Raw genomic sequence first — 26,275 nt, 5'->3', positions numbered from 1 at the left:
ACCCTGCCTCTCCCCCCAAAGTTAGCTGGGATAGGTTCCAGCATACTCCACAACACTTGTGAGGATATGCAGCATAGAAGATGAATTGATTGATATTCATAGATTCATAGATTATAGAAGATTGTATAGAATATGGATGGCTGCTAAAGGCTGCAGACAAACTTCAATCCACTTTTATTTTGAAAGATGAGCAGATAAGGGTAACGTTAGTGTTATGAAAATGCTGTTAGACGTTTTGGAACACTACTACTACTACTAACAGTACTACTACTAGTAGTAGTAAAACATAACATGCTAATAACATGTTTCAGCCCCCCTGTCCCTTTGAAAGGGGGTGTACCCGCAGAAAAGCCACGCACGTATGAGGAGAACATGCTAACTCCACCAGAGATTCCAACCCAGATCTTCCCCATCTCTTGACTGCGTGGCCAACATGCTAACCATTTGTCCACCGTGCCAGGATAAACGTGCATTCATTCTACTACAGGCGTGCTGGAGCTTATCCCAGTTGTCTGTGTGAGGAAACCGGAGTACCCACGGGGAGAACATGCAAACTCCACACGGACATGCCCGAGGGTGGAATCGAACTCGTGTCTACTAGCTGTGTGGCCTCGGATAAACATTATTTCCACTAATCATATAGCACGCATGTCAGCAGGGCCAGGTGGAAGGAAGACTAAGAAGGTAAGAAAGTTCCCATGATGCACCTGCGTGTGGTCAAGGTGCTGACTTCCGCCACGTGCTCGGTGTGGATGAAGTAACGTCATCTTGCCAGGTAAATCCTTTTTTATTACTTTCTATGCAAAACGCCTTCATTTCTCCTTGCTTTGCCATCAAGTCTTTGCATTCGCTGTAAAACAGTGACGTCATCCCACGTCTTTTCTCCTTCCGCCGTTGATGAATAACTCATGAGTTAATTTTCCAGCCTTGCATTGTGGCGTCCAGCGTTAAACTAAGTCAAGTGTTTTGCTTGATTGATTTCCAGCTCCTTGATGATTCTGTGTGTACATAAAACTCTCCCACGTTCTTACATTGTATTTCACTGCCATGTTCAACAGCTCATATTGATGATGGTGAGATCTAGTATTCTATTCTATTTATGCTGACTCGCATGACCTAGTAGTACAAGTATGGCAGTATTTCCTCTCCTGTTACTTCCTTCAGTCTCCTCTGAAAGTGGATATGTTCTATCAGTGAATGAACGCTTGAAATAGTTTTTGCATGGCGCAAAGAGAACCAGTCTGTTCACATCACATGTACACACCTTCATGGCATCCGTGTACAAAGTACACGCATGCATGTACAAAGTACTTCTTAGCATATCTACAATGCTTCTTTATGATGATGATTTATTATAACACACTCTGTAGCATGCATGCGGCCTATAATACTTGGTAAAAGTCAAATAAAAAGTGTACTGAGGAGAAAGTATGAATGTTACTAAATAATATCAAAAGTTTATAATTTGTACAACTTGTAGAAGATATTTGATTGCAAAGTTGAAGTCAGTACCTTTTGGGAGTCAAATGTGGACGTGGACTTGATGCTGTCTCAAATAGTTTGTTGTGTGTTTTTGTATATGTGATATCTACACAAGATCAATGAGATGATGTGATTATATGTGGCCAAGTTATAAGTTTTGTCTGGAGCGGACCAGCCAGTCCACATTCTTGTCACGCATGTCATGGGACATCTTTAAAAACAACGCAATGATGTCATTGTACCGCCATATGGGGTGAGGGGGTAATTAGTTTGCCAATGAAATAATGCTAATCATTACCTCATCCCATAAACACGCCACTTTCCAAAGCAGTGGAAAGCAGAACCACATGATTATGATAAGAAATAACAATATTGATCTTTACTAATCAGCATATTCCCAATATTGCTGCTGATAACAAAGCACATGTTTATCTTTTTTGCAGTACTTTATATGTCCTGCTGTCAATACTAGCAGTATTTAGGCATTTCTACATCGTGAGTGACTTATGCTAAATAGTTTTATGTACTAATGTACTTGGTAGTTTGTAGTTTTGCAGCTGTGGTGCTTTTGGATGTTTGCATCTGTGAGAAAAAGATGAATCTGTGGTTGTTGGCTTTAGCTAATGATGCCTAGTTGCTAGCAAAGTGATTTTATTGTCATGGCGATGGAGCTGGCAGGCCTGTTAGGTCGGTCAAGTCACCTTTCAGCCCCGCCCAGATACCTGCCGCTTTGTACCCCACACCTGTCTGACAAGCTCTCTCGCTCTCTCTCTCTCTCTCTCTCAGGTGTGGCCTCCTCATGCTTCACCAAACTAACTCATTCTAGTTTGATGCTGAAGTTGATGGACGTTCCTTTTTCTTTTCTGTCCATCCTTACTTTCATTCTGGAAACAAAACAAGCGCTTTTTCTTTGGATTATTTGCAGCAGAGCACACTGGGATTAGTGGCACGCCGGGTGTGCGTCTCTTTAATACCCGTAAGACTTTCACAGACATATTTTGCACAGTAAATAGTGTATATTAAATAAGTAGGTCATGGTCATAGGTCAAATATAACTGTAGTTGTCACATTCCTAGTGTAAATGTGTTAAATAAGTATATGATATACATATGTGTGTCTATATATAAATCAAATGTGTAATATGTGAGAGAGATTTAGGGATTAAAACTGCATTGTGATATATTTCGATATAGGATTCAATCTTAAATGCAGTATTTTCATAGTTGGACAATGCAATATGATTAGAGACCTGTAGATGTGAAATAACACCCCTATAGTCACCTTTACAGTTGTTGTTTGAGACATCCGTGGTGTCATAGCAGCTGCTTGGAGCATGTGCCCGAATACATTGCACCTTGCTGGGCCACAGCAGGTGCCCCCTCCCCTTCTGTACTCTGCTTCTCCTGGTAGTAGTGATGTGGAAGTAGTAATGTGATGATGTTCCTTTAGGACATATCAACACATTCTATTTAGTTCCAGATGTACACTTCCATCTCCATGAAAGACATATCGGTTTGATGCATGTCACGTTATGTCGATACGATATCAATGTTTGTTTTTCTTCGGCTGTTGTAACACTGGTTTGTTGCTTGTTTGACCCCCACACAGTGTCATTGACTGTGCCGGGACACGCAGGCAGTCATCCGAGTCCAAGCAGGCTAGCCATTGCAGCATGGACCCCCAGGTGTGCCCGCCCCCGCTTAGTAGCAGCCACTTTTTGATATCAGGCCTTGACAAATCCCCAGCCGGTGCTTACCAACCTGCCCACTCCAGGAGCAGCAGCACCGGCTCGTCCAAACACTCAAAGCAGGTAAACATTCACATGCTGATTGTTGGCGCACGCATTCATATTCATGCTGGAAACTCAACACTACATGCTACACAATATATACACTATCTTTATGCACTCTAAACACTTTACTATATATACACCATACTATATTTATACACTCTATACACAAACCCATATACACTCTACTATCTTTCTACACTCTATGCACTCGATATACTACAGTATATTCACTCTATACGCTACACTACTAATACTAGGGGGGCGGCATGGCTCAGGTGGTAGAGTGGTTGTCCCAACCTCAAGGTTGGGGGTTTGATCCTCTGTCCGCCTGTGATAATGTCCAAGTATCCTTGGGCAAGATACTGAACCCCCAGTTGCTCCTGATGTTGCGTCATCAGTAGGTAAATGTGTTAACAGTGTCAAAACGCTTGGGGCCCCTTGGAGGTGGAAAAGCGCTGTATAAGTGAAATACCATTCACACTGTAGACACACTAAGAAAATATCTCATCTCATGATGTGGGTAAAAGACAGCTGTCACTCAAACACTTGCCTGCATTCACACCTCTCCACCACCATGGGACTATGGGTCTGGAAGGGACTAGAAGAGCATGAAGAAGATTGGTGAGAAAGACCAACGAGCCATAGACCTGCACATGACTGGAATGGACTAGGGGAGCATGGAGAAGAAGATGGGTGAGAAAGACCAAAGAGCTGTAGACCTGCTCAAGACTGAAAGGGACTAGGAGAGCATGAAGAAGAAGATTGGTGAGAAAGACCAAAGAGCTGTAGACCTGCGCAAGACTGGAAGGGACTAGAAGAGCATGAAGCGTTGAGAAAGACCAAAGAGCTGTAGACCTGCACAAGACTAGAAGGGACTAGAAGAGCATGAAGAAGCGTTGTGAGAAAGGCCAAAGAGTTGTACAAGACTGGAAGGGACTCGAAGAGCATGAAGAAGCGTTGTGAGAAAGACCAAAGAGCTGTAGACCTGCACAAGACTGGAAGGGACTATTATTATTATGATGATGACTATTGGATGTATTTAGTTATTATTATTATTATTATTATTGAATGTAGGCTGTATAATGTTTTGTATGTAGTGTATACTGCACGGTGATGTATGATTATGAACGAAGTATTTTGTTGTCAGTCTCGTGATTGGGAAGTGATGGCTGACATGCAGCATCAGGACCAGAGCTGCCTTCCTGGTGGTTGTGCGGATGCGAGTATCCCCGGCTTGTGTGAGGGTTTCCTGATGAAGAGTAGGAAGTACCCGCTGAAAGGCTGGCATAAGGTAAGTAGTATCAGTCAAGTATTTTTCTTCGTTTGTAGTATTTTGTAGTAAAGGCTTGTGTATTCCCTGCAGAGATTCTTTGTGTTGGAGAAAGGAATCCTCAAGTATTCAAAGACGCAGCAAGATGTAAGCATTCATTGATCATCAATTAGTAAAGAATGTAGTATTTCTCCAGCATATAGGTACTGGTGTGTATGATCTATCTATCAAGTCATGTATGTTGTAATGATTAATGCTAGCATAAGGATAAGAATATTTACTTGTGGATTGTTTGCTTTTATTTTGGAGATTCAAAAAGGAAAACTCCACGGCTCCATGGACGTCAGCATGGCTGTCATGTCCATCAATAGATGTTCCAAACGCATCGACTTGGATGCTGGAGACAACCTCTACCACCTCATGGTAAAATACAAGCATATACATTCATATAGATATCATATACGTATCATTAGGACTGTCACCATAATGGATATCGTAGCACAATTATTATATGGTACTGTAACAGGCCTCCATATCATCCATGTATCATATTCATATGGGATATGATGCAGTAGATGAATGTATTAATGATGGTGGATGTTTTCCAGGCAAAGAGCCATGAGCTGTTCTACATCTGGGTGACCAAGCTGTGTGCGCATCGTTCCTTTCGTAAAAACGAGGCAATGAGCATCCAACGTGGAATTCTTCACGCTCTGTCTCTGGGCCACAGCAGCCTGCCATCCACGACCAGTTTAGCCACCCAAAAAAGAGCCTCAGTGAGTAAAAAATAAATAAATGTATGTTTACATTTCACCTTAAAAACTCCTCTATGGTTCATTTTTTTCCAAAACAAGCTGACTTTAATATGATAAACTACAGTAGCAATATGTCATGTTATCCATCAGCTGCCAATGTACGCCAGCTCAGCATCAGACTTCCAAACCGAGATGGGAAGCCCCTCCCATTCGGGTGTGACCAACAAAGTATCGGCTTGGCTGCAGCAGACTGACAACATTGATGCAACCTCCAATGGTGACATACAATAACATAGCCATAAATACATGATATAAATATACAGTAGCATGTACTGTGTATCCTATATATACATATATATATAAATTTACGTTTTTCTTGGTCAGATTTGACTCGCTGTCAGACCGACCTGACGGAACTTGCTCAGCTCATCCAGCGACTCCACTGGCTGGAAGGCGGCTTGCCAGTCACCGACACCGACCTGGAAATGCGCATCAGCATGCAGGTGACTGCTTTGCTTTCACGCATAATAATGCTGAATAGTGATGATCAAACGGTGATTGGATTGTTGTTGTTTTCCAGAATCTTTCCTTGGAGAAACCCAAGAAGAAGAGTGGGAGGGCGTATGGTCACTCCAGGACTTTGTCCCGTGTGGAAGCCATGGGAGGAATTGTATGTTATGCAATTATTAATCATTATCATTAATAATGATATGATGGAATTATGGTGGTATTTTTTTTCCAGCCTACAGAAAACTTTCACTTGGTGTTCCTAATCTTTTGACAGTTCACGTCCAGCCACCTGAGGACCAACTTCAGTTCTGTTCAGTCCATTCCAGACTATGTCTACTCACAGCTATCCAACCCTCAGGTCACCTCACCTGAGGCGAAGAAACTCCAGCAGGACATCTGCGTGCTCTCCCAAAGAGGTAAGTACCATCACTGCATGCGTCAATGCAGTATTTCTACACTTTGTGCTACTTCATGTACTAGGTTTATCCTGTGATATGAATATTTCAATCCAACCCAGACAAATATGAACTAGAACTCCTGTTTATGATGATTCTATCCTCCATTGTGATGTTTGAACGTCTCGCATGTTTTGATGAAGCTGCGTTGTGCTGTGCATGTTGCAGTTCTAACATCTCTCAAGTCCGTCCATGACGGTTTGGCTTTGGAGCGACAGAGACTCAGACAGGCTTGGACCGGCCCGGATCTGCGGCAGGACACCTCGCAGCTTGCAACACTGTGCAGCACACTGTCAGAGGTAAACCACTCAGGTGTACGCAGGTGTACAGGACCACAAGAGACCACTGATGCAGTTCTATCTTCAGTACCATCCTTCTTATCACCTGCTTTAGCAAACTTCTGCTGCACGGTGGATGAGTGGATAGCACGCAGGCTTCACAGCCAGGAGACCAGAGTTCAATTCCACCCTCGGCCATCTCTGTGTGGAGTTTGCATGTTCTCCGGGTACTCCGGTTTCCTCCCACATTCCAAAAACATGCTAGGTTAATTGGCGACTCCAAATTGTCCATAGGTATGAATGTGAGTGTGAATGGTTGTTTGTCTATGGGCTGTGTTCGAAACCGCATACTTAACTACTACTCATACTAACTCTTTGAGTATGCAGTGTGTCTACACTGGCAGTATGCCATTTTTGATATGAGAAGTTCCCGGATGCATACTGCATTCGCCAGAAATGTTGAGTATGTATCGTCAGCTTATTACTCATACTCAAATTACCCAGGATGCAACGCCATGAAAAAAAAACAGCAGTATGGACCAAACGGCAGTGTCAAACAGGATATATTGCGAGTTGGTTCGCTTCTTGTTTTCAAAGTAAAAGCATTGATTTATCACTATGGATTTTTGTATGAGGAAAAATAAGGGGGTGTTTTATTTTGTGAAAATAACCTGAAGTGCGTTGCTCACTTTGGCTAGCTTAAATTTTAAACAAAATTGTAAACGGTTGGTATTTGGACAAATAAATGGCCCACTCAGGATCTAAACGACCACTTTCTCGCCTGATTTAAAAAAAAAAAAAACAGAAAAAAAACCCATCTCAAAGTGATGTATTTAAAGAGTGAAATCCGCTTCAGCCTGTCTATCGGCTGGGGTAGGATCGCAATGCATTGTGGGTTATCATGTAGTACGCTGTAGTGTAAACGCTTTGAATACTGTCTGATGGATTGGGTATGGAGTGTGGATGGTGTGGGCATGGAAGTACTATGTAGTAGTAAATATGTGGTTTCGAACACCTAGCCTATATGTGCCCTGTGATTGGCTGGTGACCAGTCCAGGGTGTACCCCGCCTCTCGCCCGAAGACAGCTGGGATAGGCTCCAGCAACGCCCATGACCCTTGTGAGGATAAGTGGAATGGGGGGGAAATAAGCACACATTGCTCCAACACTCAGAAATACGCAGTGCACTTAAATGGATCATCAGCAGAAGGTGCACAAACAGAAGGAAATTAGCCCAGCAGTGGTTACTTTACTTTCTGCTTGCGTCCACAACGTGACTTAAACGGGTTCTTCCTGCAAACAAAAGGTGCCCGTCCCTTCCACGGCTTCTTCTGAGCTGGGAAGGCTCAGGCTGAAACTGTCCAGCAGGTTTGGGCTGTTTGGAAAATCATGGCGGGCTTGTCCTGATGCCATCGCCCAGCTGTGATTCATCACACACACACACACACACACATCCACTTCGTCGCCATACTTCTGCCAAATCTCTGAGAAGAAGTGAAAAGTTCAACAGAAGATGTGGTCCACACGGTTTGTTGTTTCTTACTGCAGCACACTTGACTGCATTCCTTTCCTTTGAGATGTACAACAGGAAATCCTAACATCAAAGTACTTGTACTACTTGCAATAGGAGTATTTTCCTGTGTGACTTTCATGTTTGTGTGTTTTGTGTACCTTGACGTGCAGTCTCATCTGACCAGAGTCCATTCCCTTTCCCTGTCCTCGGAATCTACAGAGGAATCCTTCTGCACCGTCCAAGCGGAGCAGGTGTGTACACTCCACCACGTTTCTACTTCCTGAGCAGGAAGCGATGACCTCAACATTTTCATAGAGCATCTCCGGTTCAGCCTTCCATCTTCAGTCGCTTGCACTCACGACCGAAAGTAGTTACATGTGTCAAAACGTGTTTGATGGCATCGCGTGCACTGCGATGGAAGCATAGACGTCCATCACGCCCAGCCAGCCACTTCCACCTTTGTCTTCTGGAAGCCTACATCTCATCACCAACGTAGTTGTTCTTCTCTTTCCTTGGCAGAAGACGCCATCTTTGGCTCATAATAGGCGCATGCCCTCCGTGGCCGATTCCATGGCCACGGAGTATTTTGATGCCAGCGAAGTGATCGTGTGTGAAACCTCCTCCGAGGCAGAAGGTTCTGATGAGTCGGGTCTGAGTGACATCACCATGACCAGTACCTCAGAGCCTGAAGAGGGACATGGTGAGTGTCTTCTATTTAGTCACTTCCTGCATTTCATCTGCCCCCCATTTTTCTTACATTTACATAAGTGTATGTACGTATATGCGTGTGTATGTGGTAACTAATCACGGTACAAAACATCACATTGCTTTGAAAGAACCGGTTTGACTTGATCTTCGCTGTTGTCTTCCTCAGCCAGTGCCACCCTGAAATACCGAGCCAGTCTCAGAAATGCACCTGACAAACCCACACCCCCGTCAGACACAGGTAACACCCAAAGGCCCTACCTACAGTACTTACCCTTCCTTGTAAATATTAGCACTTCCTAACCAGCAGACAAAGGGCGAGAGGCGGGGTACACCCTGCACTGGTTGCCAGCCAATCACAGGGCACATATAGTTAAACAGTGAGTAATATGTAATACGGCTAGTTAAAGTGTCGCCCATGTCACTACTTCCTGTTGTGCTCGAAGCATCATGGGAAATGTAGTTTAGTCATTAATTAGCCACGTTTACATGGACCCAAATATTCCAATTCCATTCAGGTTATTTGCTCAAACGGAAAGAATGTAACCTTTGTATACACCTCATTCCGAAAGAAAAGTGCCAATCCGAATGAATATATCATCGGATTCGATTGAGGTATCTTGTACCCGCTCAATCGGAAAGTTTTCAAGGTGCGTTCTTTCAGCGCATGCTCAGCTGTGATGTAACACGCAGACGTCTCTCAGGTTTTGAAAATGGCGGCGAGCAGTCATCACTGGACTACAGCGGAAAGTTTGTTTTTGATACAAACTTTAAAAGTCACTGAACGTTCAAGCTCAACGTTGCTGCTTTAAAAAAAAAAAAAAAAAAAAAAACGCGTAGCAACTGTCCCAACTGTGGTAATCACACTCTCGTCCGCCATCTTTGATGAATCACGTGATGTTGTTTACGTTTTACTGCGCATGCCTCATTGACTATTCCGTTTGATTATAGCGGTGCATGTAGACAGGAGATTGGAATATTCCTTTCCATGTATAACAGGGGTCTCAAACTCAATTTACCTGGGGGCCACTGGAGCTAGGGTCTGGGCAAGGCTGGGCCGCATCAGGTTTTCCAAAAAAAACAAAAACGCATTTATTAAAAACAGAAAAATATACAAACTTTTTCAGTGCTTTGGTTCTGATTTTTTACAATAAAAGCTCTGATAAAACATTCCACTGTTCTCAAATATCTTAATTTTTATTTTTCTGCACAAAATAAGATGAAAAATAAACAAATCAAGAATAAAGAAAATCAGTAATAAATAAATATGATAATAATAATAAAACGGCAAAATAATAAAAACGTAAGAAACCACATATAGTTGGTGGGTAGACAAATTATTTTTTCAGATTAAAATGAACAAAGCATTATTAGAGCCCTGTAGACATGACAAAACACGACTATAGTCACATTTATACTCTTTTTATTTACAACATATTGTGCAACTGCAGGGTCTTGAGACACATGCTAACTCGCAAACTAAACAGCGAGCGATCAAGTTATTTCCTTTAAACTTAAATAGCCAAAAACTTACCACTTCCACACGGATGGGGAGGATAACTATTAACAGTTATTTAACCTTTAACATGAACATTAATCAAACGTAATAATTTTTTCTGGGTACATGATACCATACAGCATCCATATCAAACTTGCGCGGGCCGCACTAACATTAAACTTTCATATCAAGGCGGGGGCCTCAAACTAGTGTCCTGCGGGCCGCGTGTTTGAGACCCCTGATGTATACACTGTTTTCTTGTACATCATTCGGAAAGATTCCATTCGGAAAGAGGAAAATCTCATGTAAACATGGCTATTGAACACATCAGCTTTACATCTCCACCACTTCCATCAACTCTAACATCTACTCCACTCTCACCAACTGCTCAACTGACATCAAAACCTGGATGGAACACAATTTCCTTAAACTTAACAGTGACAAAACATCCCAAAAACATCACAACATCCACCCATAACTTCTGTCTCAAACTCAACAGTGCCACCCTCATTTGATCCCCCATCAACTGCAACCTCGGCATCCTCCTGGACCCAACCCTTTCTTTCGAACCCCACGTCAAACAATTAACCCGGACAGTATTCTTTACAGTACAACATCCAAAACATCCTCAACAAACTGCAATATATTCAGAACTCAGCTGCTTGCCTCCTCACCTCCACCCGCTCCTGTCAAGACGTTACCCCGGTCCTTAAAAACCTCCACTGGCTTCCCGTCCCCCAACGTATCCATTTCATAGTCCTTCTCATCACCTTCAAAGTCCTCCATAATCTGACCCCTCCATACCTCACAGACCTCCTTCATCCTCCTTAATGCATTTTTTACTCAACTCTATTTTTATTTCTTTTTCTGTACTGTAAAGCGTCTTTGAGTACTCTGAAAAGCGCTATACAAATAAAATTTCATTCATTCAGTGGAGCCTATCCCAGCTGTCTTCGGGCGAGGGGCGGGGTACACCCTGGACTGGTCGCCAGCCAATCACAGGGCACATATAGACAAACAACCATTCACACTCACATTCATACCTATGGACAATTTGGAGTCGCCAATTAACCTAGCATGTTTTTGGAATATGGGAGGAAACCGGAGTACCCGGAGAAAACCCCCGCATGCACGGGGAGAATGTGCAAATTCCACACAGAAGGCCAAGGATGGAGTTGAACCCTGGTCTCCTTGCTGTGAGGTCCGCGCGCTAACCGCTCGACCGCCGTGCCGCCCTCAAATAAAATTTATTATTATTAACAAGGAGCTGCGCTCAAAACACGAAAAAAGTGGTCAATATACTCTGGAAACGACGGTAACTGATATCAGACACTTGTTCATTGATCCAGGTCGACGCAGCATCCTCCCCGGCCAGGGAACGGACAACAGCCACATCGGCATCATGACCATCCTGTACAACAACATCGGCAAGGACCTGTCTCGGGTCTCCATGCCAGTTGTCCTCAACGAGCCGCTGTCCTTGCTGCAGAGACTCACCGAAGAGTTGGAGTACTCGGAGCTGCTGGACATCGCCAGTCGTACCGACGATCCGTACGAGAGAATGGTGAGTGTGACGGCGAGGTTTCATTCTGGCCTAAAACGATGAGAAAAGGAAGAACTTGAGGAGCTTGAGTACATGTTTTTCTTCTCCAGGTATACGTTGCAGCTTTCTCCATTTCTGGATACGCGTGGGCGTCATGGCGGTATCGCTATAAACCTTTCAATCCTGTTCTTGGAGAAACTTACGAGAATCACAGAGAAGACCGAGGCTTCCGCTTTATCAGCGAGCAGGTATCATAAGACACTTTCTAAGGTACTACTGCAGTACTCAGTCTTCGGAAAAGAAACTATTTTGGACATATAGCGTCATTGTTGTCACAGTGATACTCCAAAAAGGTGTTCCATTTTGGAGAACCTTCTCTGATGATAGCTTCCTGACTCCATCATTGCTTTGAAATAAAGACAAAACATTTTCAAAGGTGCAACGTTGACATGCAAGTCCACCTTTTGAAGATGATGATGATACGCTGATCTGGTTCGTACATGTTGTACTTATAGGTTATCAGCATCACACCTTCAGACCTTCAGTCTCAGGCTGATACTGGCACGATACAAGGCCTGATACCAGACAAAGCATGTGATGATCTTATCACATACTATTTAAATAAAAGACCATTTTATTTCAAGACATTTTTCACTTTATGTGTAAACACAATCATTTCAACTATTTATCAATAGTCTTATCTTATCAATATGCCTTACAATTAAAGTTCTATTAATCAAGTTTTGTTTTTTTTAGCAATCATTCATTAATTCATTCATTTTCGATCGGTATCCCAGCAAGACTATCTCAGCTGTCTTCAGGCGAGAGGCGGGGTACACCCTGGACTGGTGGCCAGCCAATCACAGGGCACATATAGACAAACAACCATTCACACTCACATTCATACCTATGGACAATTTGGAGTCGTTAATTAACCTAGCATGTTTTTGGAATGTGGGAGGAAACTGGAGTACACAGAAAAAACCCACACATGCACGGGGAGAACATGCAAACAAGTCATCTGAGGGTGGGATTGAACTTTGGTGTCCTAGCTGTGAGGCCTGCTCATTAACCACTCAAGCACCGTGCAGCCCAGCATTAGGAATGTTTATATTAATTATTGATATTTCCTGTCACATGAGTGGAGTTCAGAAAGTTAAGCCCGGGTTTTGTAAGCACATAGTTGCAGATTGGAGACTTTACTGGTGGCACACGTTAGTGCGCTGTTCTCTGATTGGTTGTTTCACTGGCCTAAGTGGACAGCTATGCGGGCTGATACTGGACATGGTTGAACTCTATATTTTATCAGTATCACTGCCTTGGGTTATGACACAGTATCATCTTGGGTGGTTTCTAGGGTGTAGTATATGTTGTAGTATGTGATAATCCATAATACTCTCTTGTGTCTTCAGGTCAGCCATCATCCTCCCATCTCTGCCTGCCATGCAGAGTCTCCAAACTTCACTTTCTGGCAAGGTACTACAATATCCCGTTTACTAGATACTGTATATACCGTCTTCTAAAGCAGGGGTCTCAAACTCAATTTACCTGGGGGCCACTGGAGCTAGGGTCTGGGCAAGGCTGGGCCGCATCAGGTTTTCCCAAAAAAAAAAAAAAAACGCATTTATTAAAAACAGAACTTTTTCAGTGCTTTGGTTCCGATTTTCTACAATAAAAGCTCTGATAAAACATTCCACTGTTCTCAAATATCTTAATTTTTATTTTTCTGCACAAAATAAGATGAAAAATAAACAAATCAAGAATAAAGAAAATCAGTAATAAATAAATATAATAATAATAATAATAAAACGGCAAATAATAAAAACTTAAGAAACCACATATAGTTGGTGGGTAGACAAATTATTTTTTTCAGATTAAAATGAACAAAGCATTATTAGAGCCCTGTAGACATGACAAAACACGACTATAGTCACATTTATACTCTTTTTATTTACAACATATTGCGCAACTGCAGGGTCTTGAGACACATGCTAACTCGCAAACTAGAGAGCTAGCGACCTAAACGGTAGCCTTCAAGTTATTTCCTTTAAACTTTTCCTCCAGATCAAAGATGGAAGAACAAGTTTTGGGGCAAGTCAGTAGAGATCATCTCGAGCGGACCCGTCAACGTTACGTTACCCAAGTGAGACGATGCTAACATTGCGTGCGCTACCATCAGCGGGCTGGATGCTAACCGCTGACGTTTGCAGGTACGGCGATCACTACCAATGGAACAAAGCCGTTACTTGCATTCACAACGTGCTGAGTCAGCAGCGCTGGTTGGAGCACTACGGCGAGGTGATCATCAGAAATAAAAATAGCGACGTCTGCACCTGCAAGATAACGTTTGTCAAGGTAAGATCGCTTAGTAAAAGGAAGTTAGTCATTTTCAGTCAGGTTTGAGATGATTTCTTGTCCATGCAGTCCAGATACTGGAGCTCGGACAACAACAAAAACGAAGTCCAGGGTGTGGTTCTGAACCGGGCTGGAGAAGTTGTCCATCGTTTTGGAGGGCTCTGGCATGAAGGCATCGTGTGTGACACGCTGCCAACCGCCAAGTGTATCTGGAAGCCCAGTAAGCACTTCATGGTTCCTGGTGTTCCTCCAGGGTTCCTCGTATGTTCCTTGTTGCTCTGACGTCTCGTTTCCTTGAGCAGATGTGCAACCTGATGATCACTTCCAGTACTATGGCTTCTCACGCTACGCCAGGGAGAGCAACGAACTCACGCCTGAACTCAAAGCTCTTCTTCCTCCGACAGACACCCGACTCAGACCCGACCAGAGGTAAAACACCAAGGCTTCTTTTTCTAAATAGAACTTGTTAGCATAGCTGACACATTTCATGATAGAACCAAAATAGGACTGCAAAGAATCCACAAAGTCAATAAAAGAGCAGAATCGAGAAGATGTTACAGTAAAAGCGGTGATGACCACGTCCATCAGGTTTTGAGCTGATTGGGTTTTATCACCAACCTTTCCTTCAGGCTCCTGGAGGAGGGAAAGGTAGCAGAGGCCGACAAAAAGAAGGATGAGGTGGAGGAGAAGCAGAGGGAGAGGAGGAAGGAGATGGCCAAGCAAGGACAGGAGCACGTCCCCAGGTTCTTCAGGTACCTTCAGCTTCTTACATCTTCTACTTAAAAAAAAAAAGACCTCTGATGTTCCTAAATGTCATTTAGTTCCCTCTTTGGATCTTTGATCTTCTTACTCTGCAACCATTTTTACACAAATGTTCATTCATCTTCATCTTCTATGTTTTTATGTCTGCTCTTCGTCCTTAATCGTGACCTTTTATTTAGTCATGACCTCTTGTTTAGTCACAACCTTTTATTCACTGGGTCTTTAGTCATGACCCTTTATTTAGTGGGTATTTATTCATGACTCTTGTTTAGTCATGACCTTTTATTTAGTGGGTAATTAGTCATGACCCTTTATTTAGTCATGACTATTGTTTAGTCATGACCCTTTATTTAGTGGGTAATTAGTCATGACCCTTTATTTAGTCACAACCTTTTATTCACTGGGTCTTTAGTCATGACCCTTTATTTAGTGGGTATTTAGTCACAACCTTTTATTCACTGGGTCTTTAGTCATGACCCTTTATTTGGTGGGTAATTAGTCATGACCTTTTATTCACTGTCGTTAGTCATGACCCTTTATTTAGTGGGTATTTATTCATGACTCTTGTTTAGTCATGACTATTTAGTGGGTATTCAGTCATGACCCTTTATTTAGTGGGTATTTATTCATGACTCTTGTTTAGTCATGACCCTTTATTTAGTCATGACTGTTGTTTAGTCATGACCCTTTATTTAGTTGGTATTTAGTCATGACCCTTGTTTAGTCATGACCCTTTATTTAGTGGGTATTTAGGCAAGACCCTTTATTTAGTCATGACCTTTTATTTAGTGGGTATTTGGTCGTGACCTTTTATTCAGTGGGTCTTTAGTCCTGACCTCTTATTTAGTCATGACCTTTTATTTTAGTCACTCTTTAGTCACAGTGTGTGATGAGTCTCAGAGTTATGAAATGTTAGCTTTGCTAACCAGCAGCACTTTTCTTTGTGTTTCCAGCAAAGAAGTAGATGATGCTGGCCAGGAGGTGTGGCTGTACACGGGAACTTACTGGAAGCTCCGTGAAGAACCAGGCTTTTCCAACACCGAGAACCTGGAGCTGTGGTAAACGGCTGCATTGGATGGAGCTAAACACTAAAGGGAAGTGTGAATGTAGTATAGAGTGCTGCTACAGCCAGGGTGGAGAGGCTGGGGTGTTTGTTAGCATACATGAGCCTCGGCGTGGTCTTTTTTTTTGAGCACATGAGGTGAGGTGCCACCACAGAACAGATGACGACACTTTAAGGAAGTCCAATGTCCTCCCGCCTTGCTGCCTACCTCTGTAGATGATGGAAAGCAGAACGATCATCCCTCGTTTGCCTTTCATCTTAATTACATGATATTCAGAAATGGTGGCGTCTATTTGTAGCTTCTATTTGTGGGATAAATGTTTCTTTTAAGATGTCTGTTACCAACAATATTTATATTTCATTTTACCGCACAGATTCTGAAGGTCATCTTCTGGCCTCCTGTAGAGTATTGAGAAGAAAAGTATGAAGTATGAGGGACCTTTTTTTTTTTTTAAATGCTTATGAACTTGTGACATCATCACGGCGTTGATGTTGGAAGGTGTTTCTTGCTTTTCTTGCCAATTATAATCTTCTGGCTTTTATTTGATTGACGATGTATTATGCAGTATTTTAAAAAGTCACCTGTCAAGGAAAAATACTGCATTTTTCCTCTAATTAGCTCGAAATAAAAGGTTTGATAATATCCTTGCTTTGGCTTTTTGACATTTATGACATGCTTTTCAAATGCTCCAGTCAGTCTGAGGAAAAATATTTGTATTGAACTCATAGTTTAGTCAATAAAATTAATAGCAAATCAAACTAATTGAATGTACACTGTGTATAAACATGGTTAAAAAATATGTAACCACCGTTTAACAGATCATAAAATACAAAGTTTTCTATGCCACTTATCCTCATAAGGGTCGTGGGCAGTACACGGTAGACACGTACACCCTGGACCGGTGGCCAGCCAATCACAGGGTACATAGACATACGTGACTACTGAAGTTGTTATCCAGTTTGGTAGTACCCCTCATCCCTGCTCAAGTGGGATAGCAAAGGATGAATTCAACCTGCTTTGCAAGTCCGGCCTCCGTGCACATGACCTTGCTGCCAATCACAAGACTCTGATGACAGGAACGTCCCAAACCTGCTTGTCCTGCTTATCAGCTAAATGTCATCTGCTGCAAATAAGCAAAACACCCAAAGAGACTTTGGCTAGCTTTTACCATCATGTACTTTTTGATTACAAAAGATGCTTTAATTTAGTATTTCTTAAAGAAAATCCAAATTAGATTTCAGTGTGTAACATTTACAGTATGGTATTGATGTACATGTAAGACAAATATAAACAAAAAGCCGACAGTATTTCACTCCTATATTGTTGCTAAACATGGTAGCCAGCATCTAGCTCTGCATCCATATCCATCCAAAAGTACACTGTACAGTAATCCCTGGTGATAAAAAGTACACGGTATAGTAATCCCAGGATAAAGTCTGTAGGTCACAAGCGGACAGCTGATTTTTTTTTTTTTATGTGATTTTTGGCGTTCCCCAAATGACTGTTTTTTGGGGGGGTTGTTGGTGGAGAACATCCAGTGGTTGTGGTGGCCATGAAGCAGTAAAATGTCGACACCCATTTTGGTCAAATGTTTCACCAACAAAACACATGAAAGACACGTTGGTCATATGGACGAAGTGGAGATGTTCCACTTGGAGCCCGAAATATACGTAAGTGCCTGTAGAGTTTGCCATGACAAACAACCTTACATCATGTCACAACTCACATGTTTTTTTTTTTTTGCATGTAGGAGCCCGTACGACTGGTCGTGACCGAGGCTTAAAGAAGCGATACATCAGCACCAACTTCAAGTACTGTAAGTTTCCTGACACATCGTGTAACAATTGTTCTTTTCAGGTTCCTCACACTCCTTTGTAGTCAGGAAAGCAATGGGAATGCTATCAGATCTTGCTGTTCTCCAAGTGCGAGTCGATGTGTTTTATGAGGGCATGGTCTGGATACCCCGTTGGGAAGGTCAGCTGACAAAGAGGACAGCTTCGTACGGCGCTCTCTTCAGACTCCATCCATAACTGCGAGCAGAGGAAGACACCAAAGTCACCAGGATGGAAAGATGTGGGTGCTCGGCCTTTGCATTGCTAATAATTGATTATGGATCAGGACTCATCCATCACTCCTTTCCTTCACCGCCTTTCCTCTGCTACCGCTTCACCATTCATTCCAAAATAAAGGACTTCTTTCATGTGACATATATATACACACACGTACACACGCATCTATATATATATATGCATATACGCATATATATATACGCATATATATATATACGCGTATATGCATATATGTGTATATGCATATATATGTGTATATGCATATATATGTGTATATGCATATATATGTGTATATGCATATATATGTGTATATGCATATATATGTGTATATGCATATATATGTGTATATGCATATGTGCGTATATGCATATGTGCGTATATGCATATGTGCGTATATGCATATGTGCGTATGTGCATATGTGCGTATGTGCGTATATGCATATGTGCGTATGTGCGTATATGCATATATGTATGTATGTATATGTGCGTATATGCACATATGTATGTATGTATATATGTATATATGCGTATGTGCATATACTATATGCGTATGTGCATATACTATATGCGTATGTGCATATACTATATGCGTATGTGCATATACTATATGCGTATATATATATGCGTATATATATATGCGTATATATATATGCGTATATGCATATATATACGCATATATATACGCATATACGCATATATATGCACATACGCATATACGCATATATATGCATATACACACATATGCATATACACATATATGCATATATATATATATGCGTATATGTGTATATGTATATGCATATATATGTATGTATATATTCGTATATGCACATATATGCGTATGTGCATATATATGCGTATGTGCATATACTATATGCGTATATGCATATATATGCGTATATACATATGCATATGAATATGCGTATATATATAAATATATATGCATATATATATATATATATGCATATATGCATATATATATATATGCATATATATATATATATATGCATATATGCATATATATGCATATATGTGTATATGCATATATGTATGCATATATATATATAAATATATATAAATATATATATGCATATATGCATACACGCATATATATATGCGTATATGCATATATAGTATATGCGTATATGCATATACTATATGCGTATATATATGCGTATATGCATATATATGCGTATATACATGTGCATATGTATATGCGTATATATACAAATATATATGCGTATACGCATATATATATGCATATATGCGTATACGCATATATATATATGCGTATACGCATATATATATGCATATATGCGTATACGCATATATATATGCGTATACGCATATATATATGCATATATGCGTATACGCATATATATATGCGTATATGCGTATATTTATATGCATATATGTATATATATATATATGCATATATATATGCATATATGTATGCATATATATATGCATATATGTATGCATATATATATGCATATATGTATGCATATATATATGCATATATGTATGCATATATATATGCATATATGTATGCATATATATATGCATATATGTATGCATATATATATGCATATATGTATGCATATATATATGCATATATGTATGCATATATATATAAATATATATATGCATATATGCATACACGCATATATATATATGCGTATATGCATATATAGTATATGCGTATATGCATATATATGCGTATAATAATCACATACATACATACACGTACGTACATGTACGTACGTACATACACACGTGTACAGTTGTGGCCAAAAGTTCCCCCCCGTTGTTGTAAAAGTCATGGATTGCACTTACGTTAATGGAGGGCCAGGACTGAGCATGCTCCGTCATCATGTCGGCAGGCAGATGGCGAGAGAGTGTGGTCGGGCCCTCAGGGGCTGAAGAAGAAGGACTGTGAGGCTGTTTCCTGGGAGACGAGAAGGAAGGGAGGAGGGATCGTTCCCTAAGCGATGGAGGAGGGCTGGCGGCCGCCGAAAGATACGTACTTGAATCCTGCAACGACAACAACACCGGATAAAACGTTTTGTGAACATTAGCAAAGCTTATCTTGCATGCGGCACCTCCTCGTCATCTGATGACTGCGGGGGGGTGACCAGCATGGTGGGCTGGTCCAGCTGACAGAAGTGATGCACCTGCAGACACCAGCAGCACAGAAGCATCAAGAAAATACTTTTAGTACGTCAAAGACATCACCTTCATTACCTCCTCGGCCGTCAAAGGGAAACCCAAGTCCAGCAAATGAAGATGAGGACTGCTGACCCCCCCATCTTCTTCTGATCCGACTCTTCTGTCGCCTCCACAAGCCGATGCTGGTCTGACAAGGCCCCTGAAGTTCCCACGCAGGGATTCGGACTGTCCATAAGTCTCCCCAAAGAAGGACCTGGGCTTGGGCAAGGTGGATAGCGGCTCCCTCCTCAGTCGGGATGGGAATCTCTGGATGGATGATGGCTCAGAAACCTTGGACCAGGAAACACCACTATTTCACCCCTGCTGATTTCCTGAGCATGAGCCTACTAAATCATCAATTATTATTTTCCCCACTAAAACAGTAACACCAGTAAAAAAAAAAAACATATACATTAAAAAATCATAAGTGTACCTCAGAGTAACTGCGGCGACTCTGGAACTTTGCTCGAAGATGGCTGCTGGTTGGTTGAAAAGAGTAGGAGGCGGGGCCATTGTGCAGGGGAGGAGAGGGGATCAGCCTATCGGGGGTCAGGGAAGTAGACTTGGGGGAGGCGGTGGAGACACGCTGAGTTGCCGAAGGAGGACGAGAGCCTGGAAAGTGGGCGGAACCAAAGGATTTATTAGCACCTTTCCTCGTAAAAAAACAAAAGTGGGTCTTCATTGAGGACGTAAATAACCATAACATGATTTATTCATTATGTCAACATCATCTATCCTTTCATCAGCATGACAATACGCACAGCCATAAAACATAAACATCACTACTGCCAGGAATATCCTTACATTACCACTACCAGGAATATTATGACATTACTACTAGCACGGAGCGGCACGGCGGATGAGTGGTTAGCACGCAGACCTCACAGCTAGGAGACCAGGGTTCAATTCCACCCTCTGCCATCTCTGTGTGGAGTTTGCATGTTCTCCCCGTGCATGCGTGGGTTTTCTCCGGGTACTCCGGTTTCCTCCCACATTCCAAAAACATGCTAGGTTAATTGGCGACTCCAAATTGTCCATAGGTATGAATGTGAGTGTGAATGGTTGTTTGTCTATATGTGCTCTGTGATTGGCTGGCGACCAGTCCAGGATGTACCCCGCCTCTCGCCCGAAGACAGCTGGGATAGGCTCCAGCACCCCCCGCGACCCTCGTGAGGAAAAAGCGCTAAATGTAAACCTTCTAAATGTGTTTTTTTTAAACATTATTAGAGCTCTCTAGACATGACATAGCACCCCTATAGTCACTTATATAATTCATTATTTATGACATTACACAACTCCAGGGTGTACCCCTTGCCCGAAGACAGCTGGGATAGGCTCCAGAACCCCCCGCACCCCTTGTGAGGAAAAGCAGTAGAAAATGAATGAATGAATGAATGAATACTACTAGCACATTAGTACTACCAGGGGAACCGGAGTACAGAGGGGAAGGAACCACCTGGTGTAACCCAGCAAGGCGCACTGTATTCAGGCACACGCCCTGAGCAGCCACTGTGGGATCACAGTCAACTTTTGCTTGACTTATTCGCTCACACGGTAATCTTGACGCGTTTATTTAAATGATCGATTATTGGACCTGTTTTTGATGTTATTGGATTTATGGCTATGATGTCATATTCCCTCATATAGATCTGATAATAATCATGCACCCCATGTTTTGCTTTGGCATCGTATATTATGAAGATGGTATGTATGATGACAAACTGATTCATATAGTCATGAAAGGAAGGTTCTCCAGCCTATCATCAATAACTTGGCCTCCTAAGGAGCCATGTTAGCCAGGACACCTACCAGGTTCCCGTGGGCTCTGCAGCAGAAGCTTCTTCTGTTTTGCAGCCAATGCTCGGACACGACCCAACTCCTCTGTGAGCTCGGTGTAGGCCAACGCTAGATTCACCCTGCAACACAGCCAGACGCTGAGCTACATATTCCCATGGAGATTTCTACATTTATTCCCACAGAAACAGAATGCTGTACGTTGTAGGGTACATTGATTTGTTGATAAGGTCATAAAGTCATGTAATGTAATGTCATGTAACTTACTTACTGTTCATCTCCAGCTTTCTTGATCCATTCTACATCACAGTGCTCACAGTGTGGCCCCAACTCCTGCTCCACAGAGACATCATTAGTACTTCTGTTTATTATTAGCACATTACGGTACGGTCCTTTGTCACTTTTTATGGACTTGAATAATTCCTGCTAGGAAAATAGTGTTTCTGACGGCGGTCTCTATGAATAAAGACAGGGATAACCAAAGTGCAGCCGATAGTACATGATCCAAATACAATATAGAAGAAAGGAGAACATGCAAACTCCACACAGAGATAGCCGAGGGTGGAATTGAACCCTGGTCTCCAAGCTGTGGGGTCTGCACGCTAACCACTTGACCACCATGCAGCCCATCATCACTACAAATAATCAACATTAATTAATTAATTCATTCATTCTCTACCATTTATCCTCACGAGGGTCACGGGGGGTGCTGGAGCCTATCCCAGCTGTCTTAGGGCGAGAGGCGGGGTACACCCTGGACTGGTGGCCAGCCAATCACAGGGCACATACGTATACGTAGACAAACAACCATTCACACTCACATTCATACCTATGGACAATTTGGAGTCGCTAATTAACCTAGCATGTTTTTGGAATGTGGGAGGAAACCGGAGTACATGCAAACTCCACACAAAGATGGCCGAAGGTGGAATTGAACCCTGGTCTCCTAGCTGTGGGGTCTGCGCGCTAACCACTCCACCGCCGTGCAGCCTCAATTCAAAGGTTTTTCTGTAAAAAGTTTCTCCAAAATCAAGCTAACTAAAAAGGAAGTCGGACATCTTTGTCATGTCTACCTGTCTGGATCTGTGTGCCTCTTGTAGTTGAGCGACTTCCTCCTGGAGCCTCTGCAGCTCAGCCCTCAGCTCCTTCTCTCTCTGAGACGCTCCCTCGGCCCGGTGCAGCGCTCCTTCCAGCTCTGCTTCCAGACGCTGCAGCTTCACACCTGACAGCGCATCCAGACTGCAGGAGCTCTGCAGTGTCGGCCCTCTGCCCTCTTTTTTTATTTGGTATGAAATGAGGTATGAAATTACAGAAGATCCCTTCCTGTGCACCCAATTCTTGTTTTTGGAAAACATGAAAGACTTGCATGAATATGAGAGCTGACCTCGAGGTACAAGCAGGCTGGCGTGGAGAACACCTTGATGAGTGGTGAGTTTTTGCAGGGACGTTTCTCTCTGCCTGAGAGCCGACTCCAGACTGCGGATTTGCTCCATGTGCTGCTCTGCTAGCGTTGTCTAAAAAACATACAAGAAGAACGTCAAGGTGATACCCGTACTGATATCATCTACACGTGTTTGCGTTAACCATCTTGTCAAGATCTCTCTGGACGCTGTTTTTCTCCAAGTGAATCTTCTCATAGGCTTGGATGACATCCTCCAGTTGCTCCTCTCTCTCCTTGCTCTTCTGGAGCTGAGACACACCAACAGGCATCGTTTACATTCTGTCTCTCTCTGCTTGCATAACAATAACAACGAGAGTAATAATCATCATCATGTGGTGTTCAGCAAGGGATGAAATACTTCTCCTTACTGAGTGATATTATGAGAGCTTCTAGTGTCCTGACGTTGTTGGTAACATTGATGTGATGAGCAGACCGTACCTCCTGGCTGAGAGAGTTGATCCTGTGTTGGAGGTTGGTGGTCTCAGGATGATGGATGATGTCATTGTCTTTGAGCATGGACTCACTGGGAAAGCCCACCCTGTCCTCCCCAAATGGACTCATCATGGGAAACTTCATTTCATTCAAAAGAAGACAGAAAACACTCAGCATATGTAACACGTTTTTATCTATATTGGATGTATGGATCAATATATGAATGTATACTCTATGTATGTATGTATACTGTATGTATGAATGTGTGAATGTGCACCTTGACCTCGTAATGTTTGAGTTTTCTTTTGATGCTGCTGTTCTCCCTCTCCAGACTGGCAAGGCGGATCTTGATGTCGTGATAGGCGGCAGCCAGAGCCAATCCCGATGCCGGGTACACATCACCTTGGAGATGATCTGCCGACCAGCCCACATCATCTCGTAGCCCCTCCCCTCCTCCCAACAGCCCCAACGCCGCTGTGCCAAATACATCCATCAGAGGGTATCTGTTGGGCAACAAGGGTATCTTCTCATTTGGGCTTTTTTACTGAAAAATGTAAACATAGTATGTTACCTTCACAATTGAATTTGACTTTTACCATTAATTGGAAGTTTGTGTGTGTTGTAAAAAGCGGAGAGGGATGCATGGTGCCATACACCATATAACTCCCACTCCCACTCCCACAACCCACACTGTCTTCCTCTCACACGTCCACTTTCAGCCCACACGTTGCAAGCCAGTATTGTCTTTCTCCCTGCTCTGCTTTCATGCATTACACACACACACACGCTGAAACCAGTATTGTCTTCCTCCCTTCCCATCAAGCCCTGCTCCGCTTCCATTCATTACACACACACACACACACACACACACACACACGCTGCAAGCCAAGGGCACAGCATATGTTTTCATCACTTTGATTTATTCATCATCCAACACGAATAACCCCTGCAGTCTCCTTTCTTCAAGTCTTCCAATAAAAGTAATAGAATGACATGAAAAAAAATGACATTCAAACTCTAGCAGGGAACTTTCTTACTTTTGATAAGGTGACATGAAACGTGTTTAGAATTAGTATGGAGGCCAAATAGCTGACACGTACGTTCCCCATACAAGGCCTGAAGAAATAAAGCAGTCCAGGTTGTACCAAGATAGCAGGGATAGTCTCCAGGATGAGGATATCGAAAATTAACAAATTAACAAATTAATTAATTATTTATTCTTTCCTGTTCAGGATCATGGCTGAGCTGGAGTCTATCCCAGCTGGTGTGGGGGACACCCTGAAGCGGTCACCAGCCTGTTTATTTTAGTCACCTTGCAATCATTGGAATGGTTCCTGTGGCTTTTTCCTTGCAAAGTGGATGAGGTGTGTTTCCTTCTACCTCCTAGCATGCAGGCACGATGCCACCGCTACTTCCCAAAGCAGCACTCTGCTTGGATGCCATCCAGCGTGTGTGACCTGAAGGAGTAAAGCTCTCGCTGCTTCTCTTCTATTTGTGTTCATCTCAGAGATAAAGAGCACACTGCTACTCCATGACAGTACTACACACTCACACTAAAATACATACATTTTGAAACATCTATCTTATTATATTTCATTGGTTCATATTACACATTTTGGGCTAACATGCTAACAAATACATGCTTGTATTTGTTATAGCATGTACTCATGTGTCATGTATTTGTGATTTTAGTGATGATTGATTTTGAGGTGGTGACTTCAGGGATCAGAATGTTCATTTTCAGTTTTTTCAAAGCAACTCGTTATTATTTATTTGTTTTTTTATCAGCTAATGAATGAGATGATGTGAAGTATACGAGGCTTAATTGTGGGTGAAAAAAGTTTGTGCTGCAAAAGACGCCACCGTCGCCACGTTGTCTTGTATGTCCCACTACACCGACGACACCTGAACGCAACACGCCCTGCGCAATGCAGCCAATCAGAAAGAAGAACAAACACATTTGTCGCGCATGTAATTATCAACCATCCAGCTAGCATGAAAGCTTCGTTAGCTTAGCTCGTTTAGACTTGATTGACTAACACGTACAGACGGGCTAGCATGTAGCATGTTGCCAAAGATCGTCGTGGCGAAAGGTGAAGACAAGGTTAGCAAAGTTCCAGGTACTGATACGGTATCGTACTTACGTTCGATGAGCAAAGCCGTGAAGATGAAGACGCTGACGCTGAAGGTGCTGAGGAGATTCGACATGACTTGAATGCCGAGTGGATGCCGATGAGGATGGACCTCCCACTCCCCTCTCATCGAGGTGGGGAGGGGGCGTCATTGCATAGATAACTTGTACCACATCAATATATATACTTTATACCAACAATGTATTCATGTAATTAGA

General features: G+C 42.4%; 2 protein-coding genes across 5 annotated transcripts; one reads left to right on the top strand and one right to left on the bottom strand.

Annotated features, from left to right (window-relative positions):
• Window positions 1-613: 613 nt before the first annotated feature.
• Window positions 614-16,625, top strand: LOC131103062 (oxysterol-binding protein-related protein 7-like). Of its 2 annotated transcripts, none has more exons than XM_058048940.2 (23): window positions 614-775; window positions 3,091-3,292; window positions 4,422-4,565; window positions 4,638-4,691; window positions 4,854-4,967; window positions 5,153-5,320; window positions 5,450-5,576; window positions 5,684-5,802; window positions 5,880-5,969; window positions 6,168-6,225; window positions 6,433-6,563; window positions 8,225-8,305; window positions 8,574-8,754; window positions 8,929-9,000; window positions 11,607-11,821; window positions 11,911-12,048; window positions 13,213-13,276; window positions 13,865-13,943; window positions 14,011-14,155; window positions 14,225-14,375; window positions 14,458-14,584; window positions 14,785-14,907; window positions 15,871-16,625. In XM_058048940.2, exons 2-23 carry the CDS (start codon window positions 3,155-3,157, stop codon window positions 15,977-15,979), a joined length of 2,628 nt encoding a protein of 875 aa, XP_057904923.2. In that variant the 5' UTR covers window positions 614-775; window positions 3,091-3,154; the 3' UTR covers window positions 15,980-16,625. The 2 variants fall into 2 exon arrangements, with proteins under 2 accessions (XP_057904923.2, XP_057904922.2); XM_058048939.2 differs by having other exon boundaries at window positions 6,084-6,225.
• A 167-nt stretch (window positions 16,626-16,792) lies between these two features.
• Window positions 16,793-26,275, bottom strand: LOC131103063 (TANK-binding kinase 1-binding protein 1-like). 3 transcript variants are annotated; one of them, XM_078797369.1, is made up of 14 exons: window positions 26,070-26,118; window positions 25,238-25,382; window positions 24,203-24,428; window positions 23,932-24,063; window positions 23,637-23,741; window positions 23,437-23,566; window positions 23,126-23,325; window positions 22,324-22,385; window positions 22,068-22,174; window positions 20,692-20,870; window positions 20,295-20,549; window positions 20,153-20,224; window positions 19,887-20,084; window positions 16,794-18,011 (listed from the first exon to the last, which is right to left on the bottom strand). In XM_078797369.1, exons 2-14 carry the CDS (start codon window positions 25,246-25,248, stop codon window positions 17,883-17,885), a joined length of 1,806 nt encoding a protein of 601 aa, XP_078653495.1. In that variant the 5' UTR covers window positions 25,249-25,382; window positions 26,070-26,118; the 3' UTR covers window positions 16,794-17,882. The 3 variants fall into 3 exon arrangements, with proteins under 3 accessions (XP_057904926.2, XP_078653494.1, XP_078653495.1); XM_058048943.2 differs by lacking the exon at window positions 25,238-25,382 and having other exon boundaries at window positions 16,793-18,011; window positions 26,070-26,275; XM_078797368.1 differs by lacking the exon at window positions 25,238-25,382 and having other exon boundaries at window positions 16,793-18,011; window positions 24,209-24,428; window positions 26,070-26,275.

The sequence above is a fragment of the Doryrhamphus excisus genome, linkage group LG16, assembly GCF_037039965.1.
Source record: "Doryrhamphus excisus strain RoL-2023G ecotype Guam linkage group LG16, RoL_Dexc_Guam_v1.1, whole genome shotgun sequence".
NCBI classification, from domain to species: Eukaryota; Metazoa; Chordata; class Actinopteri; order Syngnathiformes; family Syngnathidae; genus Doryrhamphus; species Doryrhamphus excisus.
Note: the sequence above shows the minus strand (reverse complement) of the source record. Positions and strands in the feature narration are given on the sequence as shown.

Excerpts from the sequence above, each read along its gene's own strand:
- LOC131103062 (XM_058048939.2), top strand. The coding sequence starts at position 3,155 with ATGGACCCCCAGGTGTGCCCGCCCCCGCTTAGTAGCAGCCACTTTTTG. Across the intron at positions 6,226-6,432 it reads CTGCGTGCTCTCCCAAAGAG|TTCTAACATCTCTCAAGTCC; the intron begins GTAAGTACCATC and ends TGCATGTTGCAG. Across the intron at positions 13,944-14,010 it reads GTCAACGTTACGTTACCCAA|GTACGGCGATCACTACCAAT; the intron begins GTGAGACGATGC and ends TGACGTTTGCAG.
- LOC131103063 (XM_058048943.2), bottom strand. The coding sequence starts at position 26,209 with ATGACGCCCCCTCCCCACCTCGATGAGAGGGGAGTGGGAGGTCCATCC. Across the intron at positions 22,175-22,323 it reads AAGAAAGCTGGAGATGAACA|GGTGAATCTAGCGTTGGCCT; the intron begins GTAAGTAAGTTA and ends GCTGTGTTGCAG. Across the intron at positions 20,871-22,067 it reads GCAGAGCCCACGGGAACCTG|GCTCTCGTCCTCCTTCGGCA; the intron begins GTAGGTGTCCTG and ends CCCACTTTCCAG.